Genomic DNA, 18,712 nt, shown 5'->3' with positions numbered 1-18,712 from the left:
ATTCTGGATGTAACAGATACATTAAAGGGGCAAGAGAGTGGATTCAACAATGGCTAAGAGATATCTGGACACACTGTTACATTTTATACTTTTGTAATGTAGATAGTTGTTATAAATCTGCCTTCATTTTGCTATTGTAATTGCTGTTTCAAGTCCTAGTTTATGTAAGTAAATGCTACTTTTATTTCTTCACAAAACAGTGTGTGTGATTGTTATTACAGTGGTACCTTGGGTTAAGTACTTAATTCGTTCCGGAGGTCCGTACTTAACCGGAAACTGTTCTTAACCTGAAGCACCACTTTAGCTAGTGGGGCCTCCTGCTGCTGCCACGCCGCCGGAGCACAATTTCTGTTCTCATCCTGAAGCAAAGTTCTTAACCTGAAGAACTATTTCTGGGTTAGTGGAGTCTGTAACCTGAAGTGTATGTAACCTGAAGCGTATGTAACCCGAGGTACCACTGTATAAGGAGGAGAAAGCGGGTAATACCAAGACAATCCAGTCTGCCTGAAAGCATCCTGGATTGTTGTTTCTAGAAGATTAAATCAACTTTGTTTTAGATTCCAAGTTTAATTTCCTAAGGATAGTTCTCTGCTGATCTTATTAATGTGAGCAAGGAAGGATAATAACTAAACAATATATCCTCTCATAGTATTTAAATCCATTCCTACACATACTCACTTGGAGTGCAATTGGGGGACTTTAATTAATCTGTTTTGCACTGTATCTATATATAATGGAATCCAACTGATCTGAAGGTTGGATTGCATAATTCTCCCATTTAGGAGTACAATCCTACACAGTGAAACGTGCATTCAGGCAAACATATATAGGCTCAGCCTGGCTTCGACTAGTCCAATGGGTGTAGGCTGCAGTTTTTGCTGAAGTCTTTAAACCCTCATGCATTTTAGCATCTGGAGCTGTCTGCAAAGTCTTAAGGGGATTCAGCTACAATCACGACAGCTTCCAAAATAATTTTATGGAGTTTGGAACAGATGTTCAGAGGCTTGAAGAATTTGCACACATTTTACCATTTTCAGAACAAGACTAAATGGGTAGCACTCACAGGTGAATCATCTTCCAACCAATGGGACTAGAAGCTCAATCCAGAGCCTTTATGTAGTTAAACTTAGTTCTAACGCATTAATGGATTTTATGAAGAACGAACTCATTTTTAATAAGAGATACAGATGGTGTTCTTTGGTGATGGGAAGGCTTGCAATATGAAGTGGGCACTGAAGAGATTTCAGCACAACATTTTGTCAAGATGTGGCAGAAGGTCTGACCTTATGAATGATATCCGTCCTGATTGGGGGGGGGGGTTTAGAGAGTAAATATTTTAAGTGGCACTTGACAGAAAATTTGTGCAAACATCTTGCTACTGAGTAATGAGGTCCGTGAGTGTACATCCCACTTGCTGCTTTCAAAATAAACCGATTTCAATGCTTCAACATTTAACAAGCGCTTGAAATTGCAGTGTGGATTTTGATCTATGCCTTATTCTTCTTGCTCATATATTTTCTAGGATACCTAGAATGAGCTGTGGATAAAAGCGCATTATCAAAAGTGTGAAAGAGGAACAAATAGATTCTTCTATATCTCCTTAAATAAAATGAGCAGCATTCATTCATTCATTCAAGCAGAATTTGTTTTCAGCATACAATTACTTTCAGAGAGTGATGGGAATGGAAGCAATTTGTGGGGGAAACACTGGTCCGTCCCCCCATGGTCCTTTACTGCCATGACGTAAGATAGGTTAAAAAAGAAAAGGTCTAATCCTCTAGACAGCTTAGTTTAGCTTACTTCCCATCACAAGCAGATTTCCTAGATATCATCATGTAGTAGGATGTATTAGGATGAGCATCAAATAATGTTTCTAGTGAATTGTTGTGCAAGGATGGAGGTGGTTTGCCCCTATCCTTTCAGCTTGTATTATATCATATCTTCCAATACCTTTTCTGTACAATATTTCCTTGTGGATGTGGAACTGCTGAATCTTGTGATGATGGAGGCCTGTCTGTTCTTCTGTTAACAATGGCTCTTCCTGTCAGTTCTCGTGAGAACTCAATGGCTCTCCCTCATTTTAGAGTCTTTCGCTGAGACTTTATGTGGTCACTGCTCTTTCAGGATCAAAAAATAATTTTCCTCTCAGTCACAACTGGCTCTAGGTTGTGAGGTTCTTGACTTTCTTCCAGTGGCAAGCAGGCTTTCTTCTTAGGCGTTAAGTCACACAACTTGAATGGAAATGGCATTGGACATAAGAAGACCCTCATATAGGATCGTGAGGTGATGTACCAGCTCCTGGTCATAGCTCAGGGGGAGATAAGCCTGTCATCACTCACCTCAGACTGCCAGTGGGATCCCAGATGCACAGTCTGTGCCATATCAGGTCTTCCCTACTAGTTAACTCCTGTGGATATTCCTCAGCTGGGATGGGTTTTCTTCAGACCAAACAATGGAAGTTGGAAGTGGATACAGATCCATGCCATATGCCCCACTAATACTGCTTACTTTGTTATAATCTATAAAGTTGTTGTCTGTTTTAACCCGCACATATGTTATTTTGTCTTGTTACCCGATCCTTGCCCCTGAGACAGCCTAACATGCCTATCCTACAAATGTGTATCAGCTGGAGACAATTTAAAGGGAGCTGAAGGTGATACGATGGGGCGCAATTTAGTATACCCATATTTTCTATTTCTGCCATCTCTGGATAAATATATTAAAAATATTTAAAAATATATAAATTGTCCAGTAGCACCTTAGAGACCAACTAAGTGGTCTCTACTTAGTTGGTCTCTAAAGTGTTACTGGATAATTTTTATTATTATTATTATTATTTATATATATATTTCGACTGTGTCAGACCAACACGGCTCCCTACCTGAAACTCTGGATAAAAAGGTTTTGAAGTCTATGGCGTACAGAGACAATAATGAGATAAATAGGATCAATGCCAATATTGTATCATCTTGAATGCTTGGGCAGGGGGCTAGCATTAGCTTCTAAGTAGAAGGTAATAAAATGTTATTGGACATAAATATGGGTTAGATCCATAGAAGCATGGGCCAAAGCAACACAGTTCCTAGTGCTACTCTGCAAAAGCTTGTAGAAGATTCTACTCAATGCTATAACAGGTTGGTTATATAGGAGTTCTGAAGCTTTGGGTTCTGTAAGAGATTGCACGAGCTTTTGTGGAAGTGAATGAACGTAGTTGGATTTAGTTTCACTTTTCTTGTGTAGCACTTTGGTGCAAATTGTAACACATTTCTTCAGTGAGCAAAAGACAGCTTCCACAGGTGGAAGAATACCATTGGATCTAAGTCTATGTGATCTGTTGAAAAAGCTTAGGACAATTAAATTTATTGTCGTCTTAAGACTATTCTCTGTGTTACAATCTTCAAGGTGTGCTTTAAAATTGTGAATTATCTTTGTTCCATGTCCCTTTGAATGTGTGTCCGTTCCCACACCTACAGACATTTTTCTTCTTATCTTCTCCAATATATATCACAAGATTATTCAAAGGAATAACACTACAGTTCCTCAGACCCTTAAGTTCTCTTTGTTCATTTCAAGAAGAAGGACTTCTGTATTGCCATTAGATATTTTTTTTTTTTAACAAACTCTCAGTAGTAGTGAAATCCTTATGGGATATTTCTAAAAGTTAAGTTTTATTTCAATAGCACCCGCATGGCTCAACTTGAAGGATAAAGTCATTCAAGACATTGCCGTATACAGAAAGTTATGAGGGAATGTCCTATTGATAACAAGAATAAGACAAGCGAAAGTCCTAGGCACTTTCATCTTAGCAGAAGGAGGGAAAAAGTATGTATGTTCTGCTTTCTGAAGTGAAGCTATCTCTCAACAGTGAGCGGTTCTGTCAGAACATCAAGTCATTCAAGATGAAGCATAATGTGAAAAGTTATTTAGGGACATCCTGCTGACAATAAGAATACGTTACGGGACAATGCAATACCACTGTAGCGGTAACGTTTCAGAAAATATATATTAAGATACTTTTCTTTTCTTATCAAAGAGTTGTAGCGTAGTTTTATCTAAATAAGACCAGCAGAAAGGCTGCCCAAACATCCCTTTTCTTCTTCTTCCCCAAAGTGGCACGTCTCCTTATTAAAATAATTACTTGGTGATACAGATGTCACCAGGCATTTTGACTCATGAAGAAAACACTATTTTTAGGCCAATGAATCCAAAATAAGCTCAGCAGAGCATTATAGTAAAATGTACAGACAAAAGATTCTGCATGTACCAAAAAGATGTCCCAGGTGGAGGTATTTATGGGAAAATCACAAAAAATAATGAGTGGCCACTAACGTTTGACCTTAATGGATTTTAACCATTAGCTTGTTTGCATCACAGAAGCTTGAGTTCCAATATGCTAAATGGCCTGAGAAAATAGAATTCACATCAGTCATGCACATTCAGGTCAAGTTACAATCTTGGAGACTCAGTTTCCTAACTGTAAAGCAGCGCTCCCAAAAACTGAATGGGGTTGTGTTTCTTTTGCCATCATCACAGTGTGTGTTTTTTAGTGATGGTAGTTTTCTAGATTTTTATTCTGTTCTGTAATGTAGGTGTGTTCAACATATTGTAACCTTCCGTCTTCCGATAAGGAAATGATTCATGCTTCAGATACAGTGGAAAGTGTTTGCTGAAAGTGCCTAATTATATAAGGTATAAGAGCAATATTCATTTTTAAAATCTTGTTTAGGTCTACAACTAAATGTATGTTTTGTTAAATGTCCAAAGGAATGCCTAACTTATGGTTCTCATGCGGTATGTGACTGGGATCCTGAGTTCCCTTTTGTGAATGGAAAGGCATCTTCCATGCACAGAATGATGTGTCATCCTGTGATGGTTCTTGCTAGTGAAATGTTCAGGGGAGAGTGATTTTACTCAGTTTCCCCTGCAGCCATCCCTCACCTCAATAGATCAGCTTGTTAGGGGCATGGGAGCAAGGGCTGCAGCAGGAAAGGAGAAGTTGTAAGAGATCAGTCACCCCTTCTGCCAGCAGGAACATTCACTGAACATAAGAGCCTGCTAGATCAGGTTAATGACTATGGGGGCTCTGAAAGCAGGACCTGAACACATCAACGCTCTCCCCACTTGTGATTTCCAGCATTCAGAGTGCAGGCTGGTTGCTGCTGAGCTTCTAGTAGCCACTGAGCAGACCTCTGCCCATGGAACATTCCTGCCCGTGGAAAGAAACTCATGGTTCAAACCTGTAAAAACAGCCACAATAAATCCTCTGCAGCTTTTTTCCAATCTTCAAGATAGCCAAGAGCAGTTCTTCAAACGATACAGTTTTTCACCCTACCACAAGTACCTGAAATGTCCTCCCTGTATTGTGGAACCATGTCAAGCTCAGGTTGATACTGTGAGAGACAAACCTTTAGCTTGAAAGGATGGAGCTTCCACCTATACCACAGAAATGGGCTTGATCTGAGTCTTTATAGGAGAACAGTGAAGCATCCCAACTATTCCATGTAAGCCATTCATATGGAAAATGTAACACAGATACATATACAGAAAAATGTTCAACCTCTGTCTAACTGAATATGTGGACATACCAAACAAGCTGAATTCTAAGGATCCTCAGTGTCAGAAAGTGGCTGGGCTGCACGCCTATTTATATATTTTACTGCTAAAGCAATATGAAATTTCACCTTTAAAAAACCCACTCACATTTTGACAATGACTTCTCTTCCTAGGGAAGTGAATAAACATGAAGTGGCTTTTAAAAGACAACAACTGTCTAAATCAGATATTCCTTAAAAGCTGCTATTAGTTCCATGTAACATTATGCTAATACGCAACTACAACCTAAGAACTGCTAAAGAGTTTCTTCCTGCACACAATTATATTGAAGAATCCAATTATATGTTTAAATAATGACCTTGTGCCTCTAGGCCTAAGCATTGCTTTGTGCTTCTTTACTCACAGAACAGTTTCTTCACTTACCAACACAACCTATTGAAAAAAGTTCAATTACATTTATGAGCTATTGAATTCTGCCTCAGTTTTTGGCTGCTAATATCTGACAGAAAGATTGCTCACATTTACTATATATGTGACAAGCATTCTCCTTAATAAATACGCTGTATTTTGTTAAGCAAAATCTATTAGGTAGTGTCTGACAAATTTATAATTATTTAAATATGTATGTTGGCCAAGTACCAATATCATGAGGGTGCCTCTGCCTTTTAAGAGTAGGGCAGAAAGGAAAATGTACAGCTTCCTCCTTCACTGCACCACTCTGAAAGACAAAACTGTAGCTGGTGAAATTCAGCCTTCTTTACAATGCTTAAAGGCACATGTCCTGGTAACTGGGGTGGCAGTCCTTGTAAGGGCTGGGTGACAACCCCCCTCCCTCTTATTTTCCTGGCAGCAGCACTCTCCCTCCCTGTGTGAGTTGTTTGTCGCTGCAGAGCAATGTACGAGTGTTTGGCTGATCCACCTGTTTGTGGGTTGTTGTTTTTCTGCCTAATCCATACCCCACAAGTGTCTCAGAAAAACCAGGACATCTCATTTGTTTCATGTGAGAGCACAGTTCCTTGCAGGTGATGGAGTTGTGGAGATGGTGTACCAAAGGCAAACTCAAGTTTAAGAAAGCCATGGAAACAAAATACAAATACACACTTCTGTAGCAAACTTCCCTCTGAATTATACTTGTTCTGATTGCATCCAAAAGTGGTTGATAAAAGCTGTCTCTTCTGTACCCTACATATGACTGAAACAAAACAAAAAAAAAAAAGATATTGCATTCCCTGTCTTTTATCTTGCTTGTCAGCACTGGACCATCCCTCTGGTTCTGGAAAGCCTTTCATTTTCAAGGGCTCAGGGACAATACAGCATTCTGTGGTCATGTGTATCTCCAGTTTCTATGGTAGAGTTGGAGCCATTAACACATTTGCTGGCCTTAGCCAAAGTACTGTGTTATAGCCAGAGGCTCTCTGTCTACAAAAGAGGGATTATGAAAAAGGGTGAAGTCACCTACTTTGGGAGGGAGCAAGTGGTGGAGCAAGTCGTCTTAAAGTGTTGGCCTGGGGAGGGCTGGGATTTATCCCTATACTTCCCATTTACTTCAGTTAGGCTAACGGGGGGGGGGGGGATTCAGAATATTGTTTTGTTTTTAATCTAAACATACACACAGAGAGAGAAGAGATTATAGCAGGCTCCAGAACACCTCACATGCCTGACCATGTATTTGTTGAGATTATATAATGTCGGGTGCCTCATATACCTTATGCAGGTCTACTATGAGTTATAACATTACCAGGGGGGCAGAAGGGACACTAAGATTTGGAGCATTAAAATGTCTCCATATATGCTAACAGTGATAGACCTTTAACAACTAACCTATAGTAAAATATTGTTTAATGTCAAAATAAATACACCTACACCTACCAGGTTCGTCTTGTGTTTATAAATGTCTCGTGGACCTTTAAGGTTTTCAAGGTCCGTTAATGATAAATTTTGAAATTTTGTATTAATTAACAAGTTTTAAAACACACACACACACTTCAAAGCACAACTGGTTTCAAGCTCAATGTCAGGAGCATACGGTATATTACAAACTAATGAAGATAATGGGAGTTTTGTTTTAACTTCATTTGGAAAGATGAACAAAATATTATGAACAGAATACTATGCCATTTGAGGTTAAAAAGCAAATGCTAATTAAGGCTCCTGTGTGCCTTCTCAACATTAGATCAGTACGTAGTCCCTGTAATTACAGGAGAAACACTCACAGGAGTTAGTATTAAGCTTATGCAGATTTATAACTTTTGGCAGAATTGTTCCTTTAAAGTGTAGCAGAGAGTTAGTCATAATTATACAAGAATTGAGCGTGGGAGAGAATAATTTGTACAGCACACTCTGCCTCAGCAAAACATCTTTGTCCTCTTATTTCAAGGACCATTGTTTTTAATAAAGGATGAAAACTAATAAAGAAATGCTCCCTCTATTCATTTTACTCATAAAATATAAAATCCAAGGGTAATCATATTGAAACCAGGTTAACATACTGTATATGCCTTTCTGTTTATTTTTTAATGATGCTGCAAGGTTGTATTCTTCCGTTCCTGCTTGGTAGAGATCACCAACTTTAGGCTCCTGGATGTATCTGAATTTTTGAGCAAGTGTCACTAGTACCTCCAATCTTTTCTCTCTCTCCTCCCCCAAATCAGCCACTCCACCACATACAGTCAAATATAGAAAGTCTCTCACCACCAAAGGAACACAACTGAACAGCAGAGAACCTGCATAAGCAATGCTGACACCAAACCCTACATATATTAAGTAAAATAGAAACATCGCCATCTGACCCCACCCCCACCCATCTTTTTCCCCTCCACCCCTTTCCCCCTTTTCTTCCTAATGTCTCAACAAATGAAACTGATTTGTAAAAATGTTACATGGAAAAAATACGAGAGACAGACATTGCACATCCTTTTGTAAATCAAGAAAATCTTTAATAAAAATACATTAAAAATATACATATAGAAAGTGTGCACAAACACACTTTACTGTTCCGGGGTATCTGAGTAAAATGGTAACCTGACCCTTGAGAAGCACATACAGGTGAATGAGGAAGTGAGAAAGAGACACTCTTCCAACTTCCTCCTTCAGCTCTATGTCCTTTTCACAGGAGCAAAGGAAGCCACTTTCAGCACCTCATAACCAAGGGGGTAGTGAATGAAGGGGGTGGCTAAAAGGCTTCATGGGCACCAGGGCAAGACCTTAAGACAACAATTATGCCCATGGAAGCCATGATGGTGACCCTGTATAGCAAATACAGCTGCATATTCTTGTGGGAGCAGCTGTTGGCTATGCCGCAGATAGGGCAACAGTTATAGTTTCTCCACATATTCTGCTCCCATACTGAAGTTGGAGTAAATACAGAATTATGGATGGGAAGACTAAGGTGCATTAGAACAAAGATGGGGAACCTGTGGCCCTCCGGATATTGTCGAGACTGCGATCCCTGACCACAGACCATGCTAGCTGATCTAATGAGAGTTGTAGTCCAACAACATCTGGAGGTTCACAGCCTCCCCATCACTGGATTGAAGCACAGTACATACTTCACACATCTTAAGTAGCTGGAGGCATGGTTTGGGCTGTGTTTTCAAGAGTTAAGGGGAAATGTTTGAGTCATAGTAGTTTGGGATACTGTTATTTACTTAGGAGAAGCATATTTGCTATGCAAGCAATGGATGGTGGGATGGGGAGCTCACATGCCCTTTGGTCAGCTGCATCACTGCTGATTGCTAAAAGGTATACAGGGAAGAAAGAGGTGGTCAGGTTGGTGTGGTGCGTATACACCAGCAAAGGCAACATCACACTGCCTCCCCACTACCTGCTATCAGCAGGGACACTACTGGCCTGAGGTCAAAAGAGTGCCACCATCTCACTACACCATCAGCTACTTGTCCTATATATGTTTACTCAATGTAGTCAATGGATAATAGAAAACTGTGTATGCACACCAATTTATTCTGGGTTTCCCCCCACCACACACATATTCAGGTATTTTGCATGTATTCCTTTCCAACCTATCTTACTAATGAACACAAGGGCATACAACGGTGGGGTAGAAGATAGACTATGACTGAGTGACCCAGGTGAAAGTCCCCACTCAGTCATGACACTCACAAGGAGACACTCTTTCAGCCAAACAGAGCTCACAGCATTGTTGTGAGGATAAAAGAGGGCAGACAAACATGCACACAACCTTGAGTTTCTTGGAAAAGAGTAGCCTAGAAATGTAATAATATTTTAATAGCACGCATTAATGAAACACAGGTGGGGGGAGACATTTAATGGGATCAACCATCACATCAAGATCCTTTTTGAGATGCTTTTCACATCAGTTTGTGTGCATCAGGAAGTTGCACAGAATTAAAATATGTGAATGTACAGGGAGGTGCAGCAAACTGTCTTTACACTAATTCAGAAGTAATTTCAAGAATTCTCCATGTGTTTGTGGATGGTGCAGATATAAACAATAGTGGAATGGATTTAAGTAGGGGAACCCACTTATTCCTCTATGTAATCTTCTGTAGAGATTTGCACCGAATGGGATAATATAACCGTGATCTTGCACATCTTCTTCCTGTGACTGTAACTGCATACATTCATAATATATATTAATAAAGCAAGAGGGAGATTTGTAAGTATGAGAACAGACAACTCAATATTGAAGCACTGAAACAGCTTTATTTGAATTTGCCCATCTTACAGCCTCTGAGAATACTTCCCGTCAGATTGACAAGTTGAAGTTCCATGTGGCAGAGCACTGTACAGCTGGTTTTTGAATGTTCTGCTTCTAACACCCAAGTATTAATAATGAGATTGGAGCCCAGCCTAAAAACACATCCAACAACAGCAATTGCTGAAACGCTTTGGGATCAGATTTTTTTAAAGAAAGAAGGTTCACGAACAAGGATTAAAAGAAAAATGGCTATGTTAATAACCCTGTCTTTATTGCATCGGCACAGAATAAGCCCATATTTGGTACACCTCAACTGTCTGTTAAACCACAGCAATTCTGTTTTAAAGTTGTTCCTGCATTTACTGACATGTTACTAAAGAAATAAAGCAACATTTCACTTAGATGTGTGCATTCAAAAGCAACCCTTGACTAGTTTGTAGGTGTCTGGAAAATCATTTCCATAATTTTTATTCATGGTGTTTTCCTTAGTGGAATTCAAACTAGCTTTAGAAGAAGAAGATAAACAAAGACATAATCTATGTGTGAGAGGGCTTGAGTTATGCGGCAAAGGCATCTTGCTGGTATAACATCTGTCTGCTTCCCTGTACAGTGTGTTTTCATGTCTGACAGTGCAATGCCTCTCACAAGCATCAGTACATTGTTTGCAGGAGAGATGGTTTGATTTGAACAGGCTATACTGAAGATAATGACACTAGAGACAAACAAACTAATAGTTTCCAGTTAGACAGCTGTACAACCCATCATCAAAAATCACCAGTCGCCTGCCATAGAGAGTAATTGTTGAGTTCACTGAAACAATTCTATTAGTAACACGCCCAATTTTACTAAAACCTAACAGACTTCACTGGATGCTGCATGTATTTCTAAAATGTTGGGCAAAGACATCCAAAATATCTGATATTCATGTTAAAGGCCTATATTGGCATGCTGCCACTGGGAGGAATAACATGCAGTTCTGCTTCTAAACGTCAGAAGCCCATGTGGCTTGGAGTCACACACACACCAAACCAGACCCGGAGGTGATTTTTTTGAGGCCCTTCTCTGACTGCCCCCACCAAATTTGGTGAGAGGTAACTACCAGAACACAGGCCTTTTGGGCAGTGGTGTGCCAGATATGGAATGCCTCCCCAGGCAGGTTCACTAGGTGCCATATTATGGTCCTTTTGATGTTCCCAGTCATTTTAAATTGATATTTAGGTGCTTTTAAAACACTGCTTTATATTGTTTGCTGCTGGTGGCTTTAGCTCTCCTCTTTCTGTTGTGATTGTTTGCTTTTTAAAAGGAGTTTATAAATTGTATTGTTCACCATTCAAAGAATATTAAGTAACTGGGTGGTACGCAAATGTGGTAAACAAACAAGCACGACACACCGTAACACACCAACAGTGGAAAAAGTTGGGTGCAAGTTGACGATCCATGTCCTTTTCATTATATTTTCAAAATCATGTCACAGATATTTGGCCCCACGTTCTCAAGCTGCATGGCTACCATTCTGTATACATTCGGGACCCATCCTCATCAGAGCCCAGCAGAACCCTTTGCCTGGCATAGCAGCGCCCTGCATTCCCAGGAGCCCATTTCATTGCTGTGACTGTAGTATCAATGGAAGGACTGAGACCCAAGTTAGTTAACAAGTACCGACAATCCAACAGGTTGTTCTGCTGTCAAGGCTCAGCAAACCTATCTGCTGATGTCAACACAGTGGCTGGCAGGATTTGGAAGCAAAAGTGCCATTCCTATAAGGAAACATGTCCCCATCTGAAAGTTTAACTTTCAGTACTCTAAAAAGGAAACTGTTAATATTCTGCATTTTTATTTTTATTTTTAAAGGAAGCTTGGTTGCCTAAAATAAACTTTGTGTATTGCTTTGATTAAGCAATCGTTTTTAATTATTGTGTCATCCCTACAAGATACTATTGTTACATTGGCAAAACTTGTAAGTCATGAACAACTCATAGTTATCTCAGATATGTATATTACCTAGTTTGACAAGCTGTGATATTATTCTATGGCTTCTAAGTAGGCTACATAGAACTGAAAAACTTTCATTAAGAAATTCTGACATATTCCACATTACCAACCCAGTTTCTCATAGATACTAATCCCATTCTCCTCCCCAATTTCACCAATCTCCCTTTTTATATTTATCTAAGATTTCTTAATGTAATCATTACTTTCCACTGCCACCACCACCAAGTTCATTCCTAACCATAGTGTCTTACTTTGGATATTCTGCAGCCTACCCTGGAGAACTGATGTTAAACAATAACCATCGCCTGAATGGCTTCTGCAATCCATATAAAATGTTACATGGTGTAGAAATGTCACATCACACCTCTTATGTTCCAAATCCTTTTTAGGTTGAGAATGTATGATTTGTTTAAACACGTGCAGATTCTTAATTTGCCCTGCAATTCTCCTCTTTTATCCAACATGACATAGTGATATGATGAGCTAGTTGATCCTAAGTGAATTTGATTTGGCGGGTATAATTTACAGGAATGTTGTCTTTTTAGGACTAGATTGATTGTAACTTAAACAGACATAGTACTTTATCACATAGGACTAAAACACTAGCAAGCAAAAACTGACACATGCACACACACAAACAACACACCAAAGCAAACATTAAAGCCATAATTTTGAATGTGTAAATAAACAAGTGTCCACTAATCTCACATATAGTGAATATGGACCTTCACCTTACATTCTACAGAAGGTTTTCAAATGTACTTGTATACCAGATGCTGTGATGGTTTCAACCTACAGTAGCTGAAATCTGGTCTGAGGCTTTAAAAGAAAGCTTGAGAGATTTTGGAATACACACCGGGGGTTGGGGCAGAAGATGCGTTTGGGAACCAAAGTCCTTTTGGGATAAGATGCTTAAGGATTATATTCCATTCACTGATCTGACAGGATCCACATGTAACTTTCAGGATTTAGTTTTGGGAGGTGGTGAGTACTTACCTGTTTTCCCCCTCGCTTTCTATCAAGTACGTTTCAACTGAAGGCATTTTTGAGGGCCAAAGTGTTGCTTTTCTTTTTTGGACAACCAGGCAATGATTTTTATTTTTTTTAAAAAAATAAATCTGCCTCACTTGTAATGTGCAGTACCTATTTAATTTTTGAGAGCCAGCTGGGTTTTGGTAGTTCAATTACAGAAGAAACAAGGGACCAAAATAGCATAACTAAAAACCATTTGTACTTGTTCAAATGAGTTTTAAACAGGCGAGTAAACAATTTGGTATCTGGTCTGCAGAGCACAAGAAAAAGAAAAGAAAAGTTTTTCACAATGTAAATTCAATTTCCTAAACAATTACATTTTTGAATGGGAATCTAATTAATTCCTTGTAAACTAGATATGGAAATATTCAATGCATTCTCATTTCTTGCTTGCTTTGAGACTTGCACAGTTTAGGAAGCTATCCAAGTTAATGGGATTTGCTTTGCATCCATTCTGAAACAAGATATGCCATTTGAGTCATGCTGGCCACTAACCTTTCTGAGTTTAACAGCTATGAAGAAGAAAATATAAACCATGCTTTGATATATATACTTCAAACCAGCCACCACAACAAAATAAAGGAATCCTACATGTCCTTGTTGTTATTATTAAGCATATAGGTAAAATAAATAAATAAAGCAAAGAACCTTCACCCAACTATGAATGCACTGTATCCTTTATATCCAAGCAAACTAAGACAATTTCCTTCCTGTATGGGCTCGATCCGTAAGCCAGTTAAACTGGGATACTTGGACATCAGTTGCATCAAATACTTTTAATTTTCAGTCTTTGACTTAAACGGTTTATGAATCAAATGGAAAATATGAACAGATATAGGACCTTTCACCTGATCCTAAACATGTTTACTTTGAAGTAAATAATGATGGAGTGCCCCCCCAAGGATGGAAGCTCTAACACTGAACATGCATTAGATTATAGGACCATCACTTTTCAGAGCTCCTGTGCTTTTAAAAGCAGTGTGGTGGGCAGAAATGCATGAAAACTTGGTGAAATTTATGAAACTTGTGAATTTCTGTCTATTTTGCATCTTTTAAAGTTGCAAGAACCCTTTCAGAAAAAAAGGTGGCAGCTCTTTTTTTTTAAAAAAAGATACTCATTTGAAATTAATGAGCCTTACATGTTCCAAGTAATGAGTTTAGAGTGAGGGATAACAAATCAACTGAAATCTGGTTTGATGATTAGGCAATAAGATTGGAACAGTTCTGTCCAACAAACATCTACTTGCTATTAATTTCACTGGGATCTGCTTCCAAATATATCCATTTGGTAGGTTTCATTGAAATAAATGGGCCTTGACTTCAGGGAGCTATATTTACTACTGAGACAGACATTTGCATAGAGTATTGGAAGGCAATCTAAGGCTACAATCCTATGTCCATTTCCCTGGCAGTAAGTCCCATTAAATTCAATGGGAGTAAGCATGCACAGGATACATAAGCATCCTAAAGTTGAATATCCTGGATTAAACAAACAAACTCTTGTGTTGTGTATTGCTGGACAGTTTTATATAGTCCTGCATGAACACTGAACTGCTTAAATGAACACTGATGAAAAGGAGTGAATCCATAGGGTACTTTGAAAGCAATAGCTAGTCAATAGTTGCAGAATTATGCTGCTGAACAACTTGTACTTTCACTAAATCCTCAGCTAGCGCTGGATAGATTTGCAGAGTGTGTGTGTCGGATTTCAGAGTATCAGAGAGATGCATCACTCACTGTTACTGCCTCTTCTTTCTGCCTGGTAGTAAAGCTATTGTTTCAGATCTATAGATAATTGCTGTCATATAAACACATCCATAGCTTTCTCCTCATTTACCTGGGAATCACAATTCCATGTAATAGCACAATTCTAAGACATGTCAACTAAGAAGCAAGTCTCACCAAGTTCAATGAGGCTTACTCCCAGGTAAGTGTGCCTACACTGCATCCTAAAGCCTTCAGTTGACCCAATTTCCTGACTCCTGTGTAGTACTATATGTCCTTGAGAACCTAAATACTTCGGGAGTATTCATAGCATATTCTGTTACACTTAAACCTTTACTGATCAGTGGAGATGTAATTAGAATCTGGACGTTTTCCTGTAATGAACTGCATGGTACTTGACTACAATTTACAAAGTGTCAAACCAGCAGATACTCTTGATAGAAAGTTCACCTGATCTAGGCTGTGTGTGTGTGTGTTTAAAACAGAGCCTGTATGGCAAATTTAGATGCTTTCAGCCGTTCAGAAGCAAATCCCATATGAATTCAAAGGGGTTTAGTACGTGGGGTTAGGATTGCAGCCTGATCCACCTTAATGGGTCTGACCTCCAAGACAATGTGCATAAGATTGTACGTAAATAAAGCATCCTAATGCCACATATATGCTGTGTGTGTGTGTGTGTGTGTGTGTGTGTGTGTGTGTGTGTGTAAGTAAAGGTGCAGAGGATCCAGGTGGGAGGCAGCCATCCAAAACACATTTCCTGCCAAGCAGTCCCATTGAAGGCTACAATTCTAAACGCACTTGGAAATAAATCCCACTGTAATCCACTGGGTTTACTAAGTAAATTCCTCAGGATCAGGGTGTTAATAAGCTATCCTACTCAGGATAACAGTGGGAGGCAGTTGACTCATTCAAAATCCTGCTGGATTGTATCTATGGCAATATTTAATTTTGCAAAACTGGCCAGGTGGAAAGGAAAGGGAACTTACTTCCATGCAAGCTATGTTAAAAATCAGGGAGTCAAGAGGAGCTTGGGGAAAAGAGTAACCGGCTCCTTATTCGAAAGTAGTACAGGAGGAACCCCCGGCGGCCGAAAGGCTTCGTGAGCCCCAGAAAAGCGAGCGAGCGAAGTTTATGATCTATTGCGGTCCCCCCCCACCCCCAACCTGCTCGGCGCACAGCAGCCGCGCAAGAGCTAATATCATGCGCGGAAGCATGAAGGAACTGGAGGGGTGGGGAGATAGAAACTGGTCCTTGGAGAATGGGACCATCCTAGAAGCCTTACAGGGAGTATTTGAGGGGTGGGGGTGGAATAATAATAATAATAATAATAATAATAATAATAATAATAATAATAAAGTTAAAGGGAGCCTGGAAGCAGAGCGAGTTCAGACCCAAGCGGGCTTTTTCAGGAGCTCTAAGGAAGAAAGCGAAAGGCGCTACAGAACCGAGCGAAGCTCAAACTCCCAGGGATGCAACACCATCATCTGCAGAGCCGCAGCCAAGTCAATGCCGCCGCCGCCGCTGGAGAGGGAAAGACTTCGCTCGCTGGAAGGGGTGCAAGCATACAAGCATCTCCCGCCCCCCCCCCCCGCCTGATCTTGATCCCAGCCGAGTGGGAGATTATAGTTATTTTAAAAACAAACAAACAAAACAAGCGAAGCGCAAGATTGTCCCAGGGGCAGCTGGTCTGCCGGAGTCTTAAGTGAAGTTTGCGCTACTTTATCCAGACACAGAGCCGTCCCAAAAAAGAGAGAGGTGGGGTGACACAGAAGAGGTGGTACAAACCATGCAAGTCAGACGCCTTACCTCCTTCGGCTCCCACTGCCAGGACCTTAGCAATAGGACATAATCCCGAGACGGTGAGGACGGCGAAAAGGAGAAACTCGGGCATGGTCGAGGGAGGGGAGTCTCGCGTCCTCCTGCTCCTGTTTCTCCTCCAGGCTGCTGCTGCTGCTGCTGCTGCTGCTTGCTGCTCTTCTTCGCCCTCTTTGGCCACCGCCGTTGCTCGGTTGCACCCTTCGCTTCAAATAAAAAAAGAGAAAGAAAGTCACTGAGCGGCAGCAGCAGCGGAGCCGACGACGAGGAGGGTGGCAGGCTGGCTGGCTGGCTTGCAAGAGAGCAGCGCGATTGGCAAATGTCACGGGGGTGGGATTGTGCGCCAGGAGCCCAGGCTGCGCTGCCTTGCCTCGCCTCGCCTGCCCGCCTTCTCCGCTGCTTCCAGCAGGATTACGAGGTGGATGTGTGAGAGAGCCGCTTGTGTGTCTCGACTTCTCAATGCAGAGTACGTCTGATCTTACATCACGCAAGAGGGGCAGTCAGAAAGAGAGAGAGAGGAAGAGAGAGAGAGAGAGAGAGAGAGAGAGATGCCAGAGGATGGGAATCTCACTGATTAATCACGGAAGCCGCCATCCTCCAGCTTGGGTGTCCACATAAATCATATCTATTACTTAGTAAGAGGCATTTAACACAACAAGAAGCACACCGCTTCAAATGGAAAGCCCTACAAATCAGACCGAGGCGGTCCAGCGAGGGGAGAGGAAAGTCAGCCGTCCACGGATCCCTTTGGGATCTAGGTGCGAGAGAGAATAGATCTGGGTGGACAGAGAGGGAGAGCGCTCACTCGCTCGCCTCCAGCAACAAAATCGGGCGACTGCCTTCCTTCCTTCCCGGGAATAGGAGCGAGCCGTCTAAGTATCCCAAAAGCCAACACAGGCAGGCAGGCAGGCAAGAATGGAGCCTTTTGGGAAGGGAAGCAAAGTCAGCTCGTTTTTCTGGTTGGGAAATTGGCGAAATGGCAAAGGAGGGGAGGGAGCGACGCGAGAGAGAACCCAAAGTTCTCAAAGGCAGCGCTGCTGGACTCCTTGCAGAATGTTCATTTCCATTGCAAATTGGCATGTAGGATCGGGTCCTGCTGAGTGACTCAACAACAACAAAAAAAAGGTTTCTCACCTAGGAGAGGCCGAAACTCCAGATACGCTTAACAGTCCAAAAAGAAGCGGCGAGAGAATAGGGCAGCTTAATTAGGATGTATTACCTCTCCCATGCAGTAAGTGGAAGCAACTGGCTTCAGATTAGCGTCAAACTGCTCCTTAAAAAGTTAAGCGCTATCTCATACAGGGCTGGGCAGATTTCAGGCTTGTAGGGTCTACTCTACTAGAACCCTCAGGGCCACCAAACGGAGACACATGCAAAGTCGGGGCTAGCTCCTCCCTTTGTACATTATGTTAAGAATTAGGGGACTTCTAGGGTTGCCATATTTTGAAGACCCAAAAAGGGGGCATATTTTCCGACTTCTACTTTTAACTATGGATTGCTATGACAACTCTCATTTTACGTACCCATAAAAAACAGGATGTGCATGTTCGACCCGCTAATTTGTAATCAGTACTAAAACCAGTGCATTTTCACTACACCACCCACGCTGCCACCTTGACCCTCCCAGTAAGTAGCAGTGACTCACCTGTTGGGAGGGCAGGTAAGCGTCTCCAACCCATGACACCATCTGCTACTGGGCAGAACATTACATTTGTTCAATTGCATCATTACTTGCTTATCCCCAAGTTACTGGGTTACTCCTAATAGCATATTTTAAGATGCAGTGCATAAGAGGCCAACCACACATGGTCTTCAGCGTAGTTTATGTAGCCAAGGATAGCCTTGCTAAGTGTCTGGTGCACTGGTGATCGCAACAGTTGGTTACTGTATTGCCCTTCATATGAGACTGCTGTTAAA

The 18,712-nt window shown here is 40.9% G+C and overlaps 1 protein-coding gene across 3 annotated transcripts in view; it reads right to left on the bottom strand.

The window, feature by feature from the left end:
* The window catches only part of LRP1B (LDL receptor related protein 1B), a 764,381-nt gene extending 747,073 nt beyond the window's left edge, over nt 1-17,308 (bottom strand). The window contains exon 1 of one of the 3 annotated variants that reach the window (XM_083581632.1): nt 16,787-17,308. In XM_083581632.1, coding sequence (XP_083437758.1) covers nt 16,787-16,871 — 85 coding nt within the window. In that variant the 5' untranslated portion in view covers nt 16,872-17,308. The remainder of the gene's footprint in view (nt 1-16,786) is intronic. The other 2 variants (XM_083581633.1, XM_083581634.1) reach the window with 2 other exon arrangements.
* Nucleotides 17,309-18,712: the final 1,404 nt, after the last annotated feature.

Source organism: Podarcis filfolensis, assembly GCF_964270895.1.
Source record: "Podarcis filfolensis genome assembly, chromosome: 1".
Classification (NCBI taxonomy): Eukaryota; Metazoa; Chordata; class Lepidosauria; order Squamata; family Lacertidae; genus Podarcis; species Podarcis filfolensis.
The sequence above is the reverse complement of the archived record's forward strand: the minus strand, read 5'-3'. Positions and strand labels throughout refer to the sequence as shown.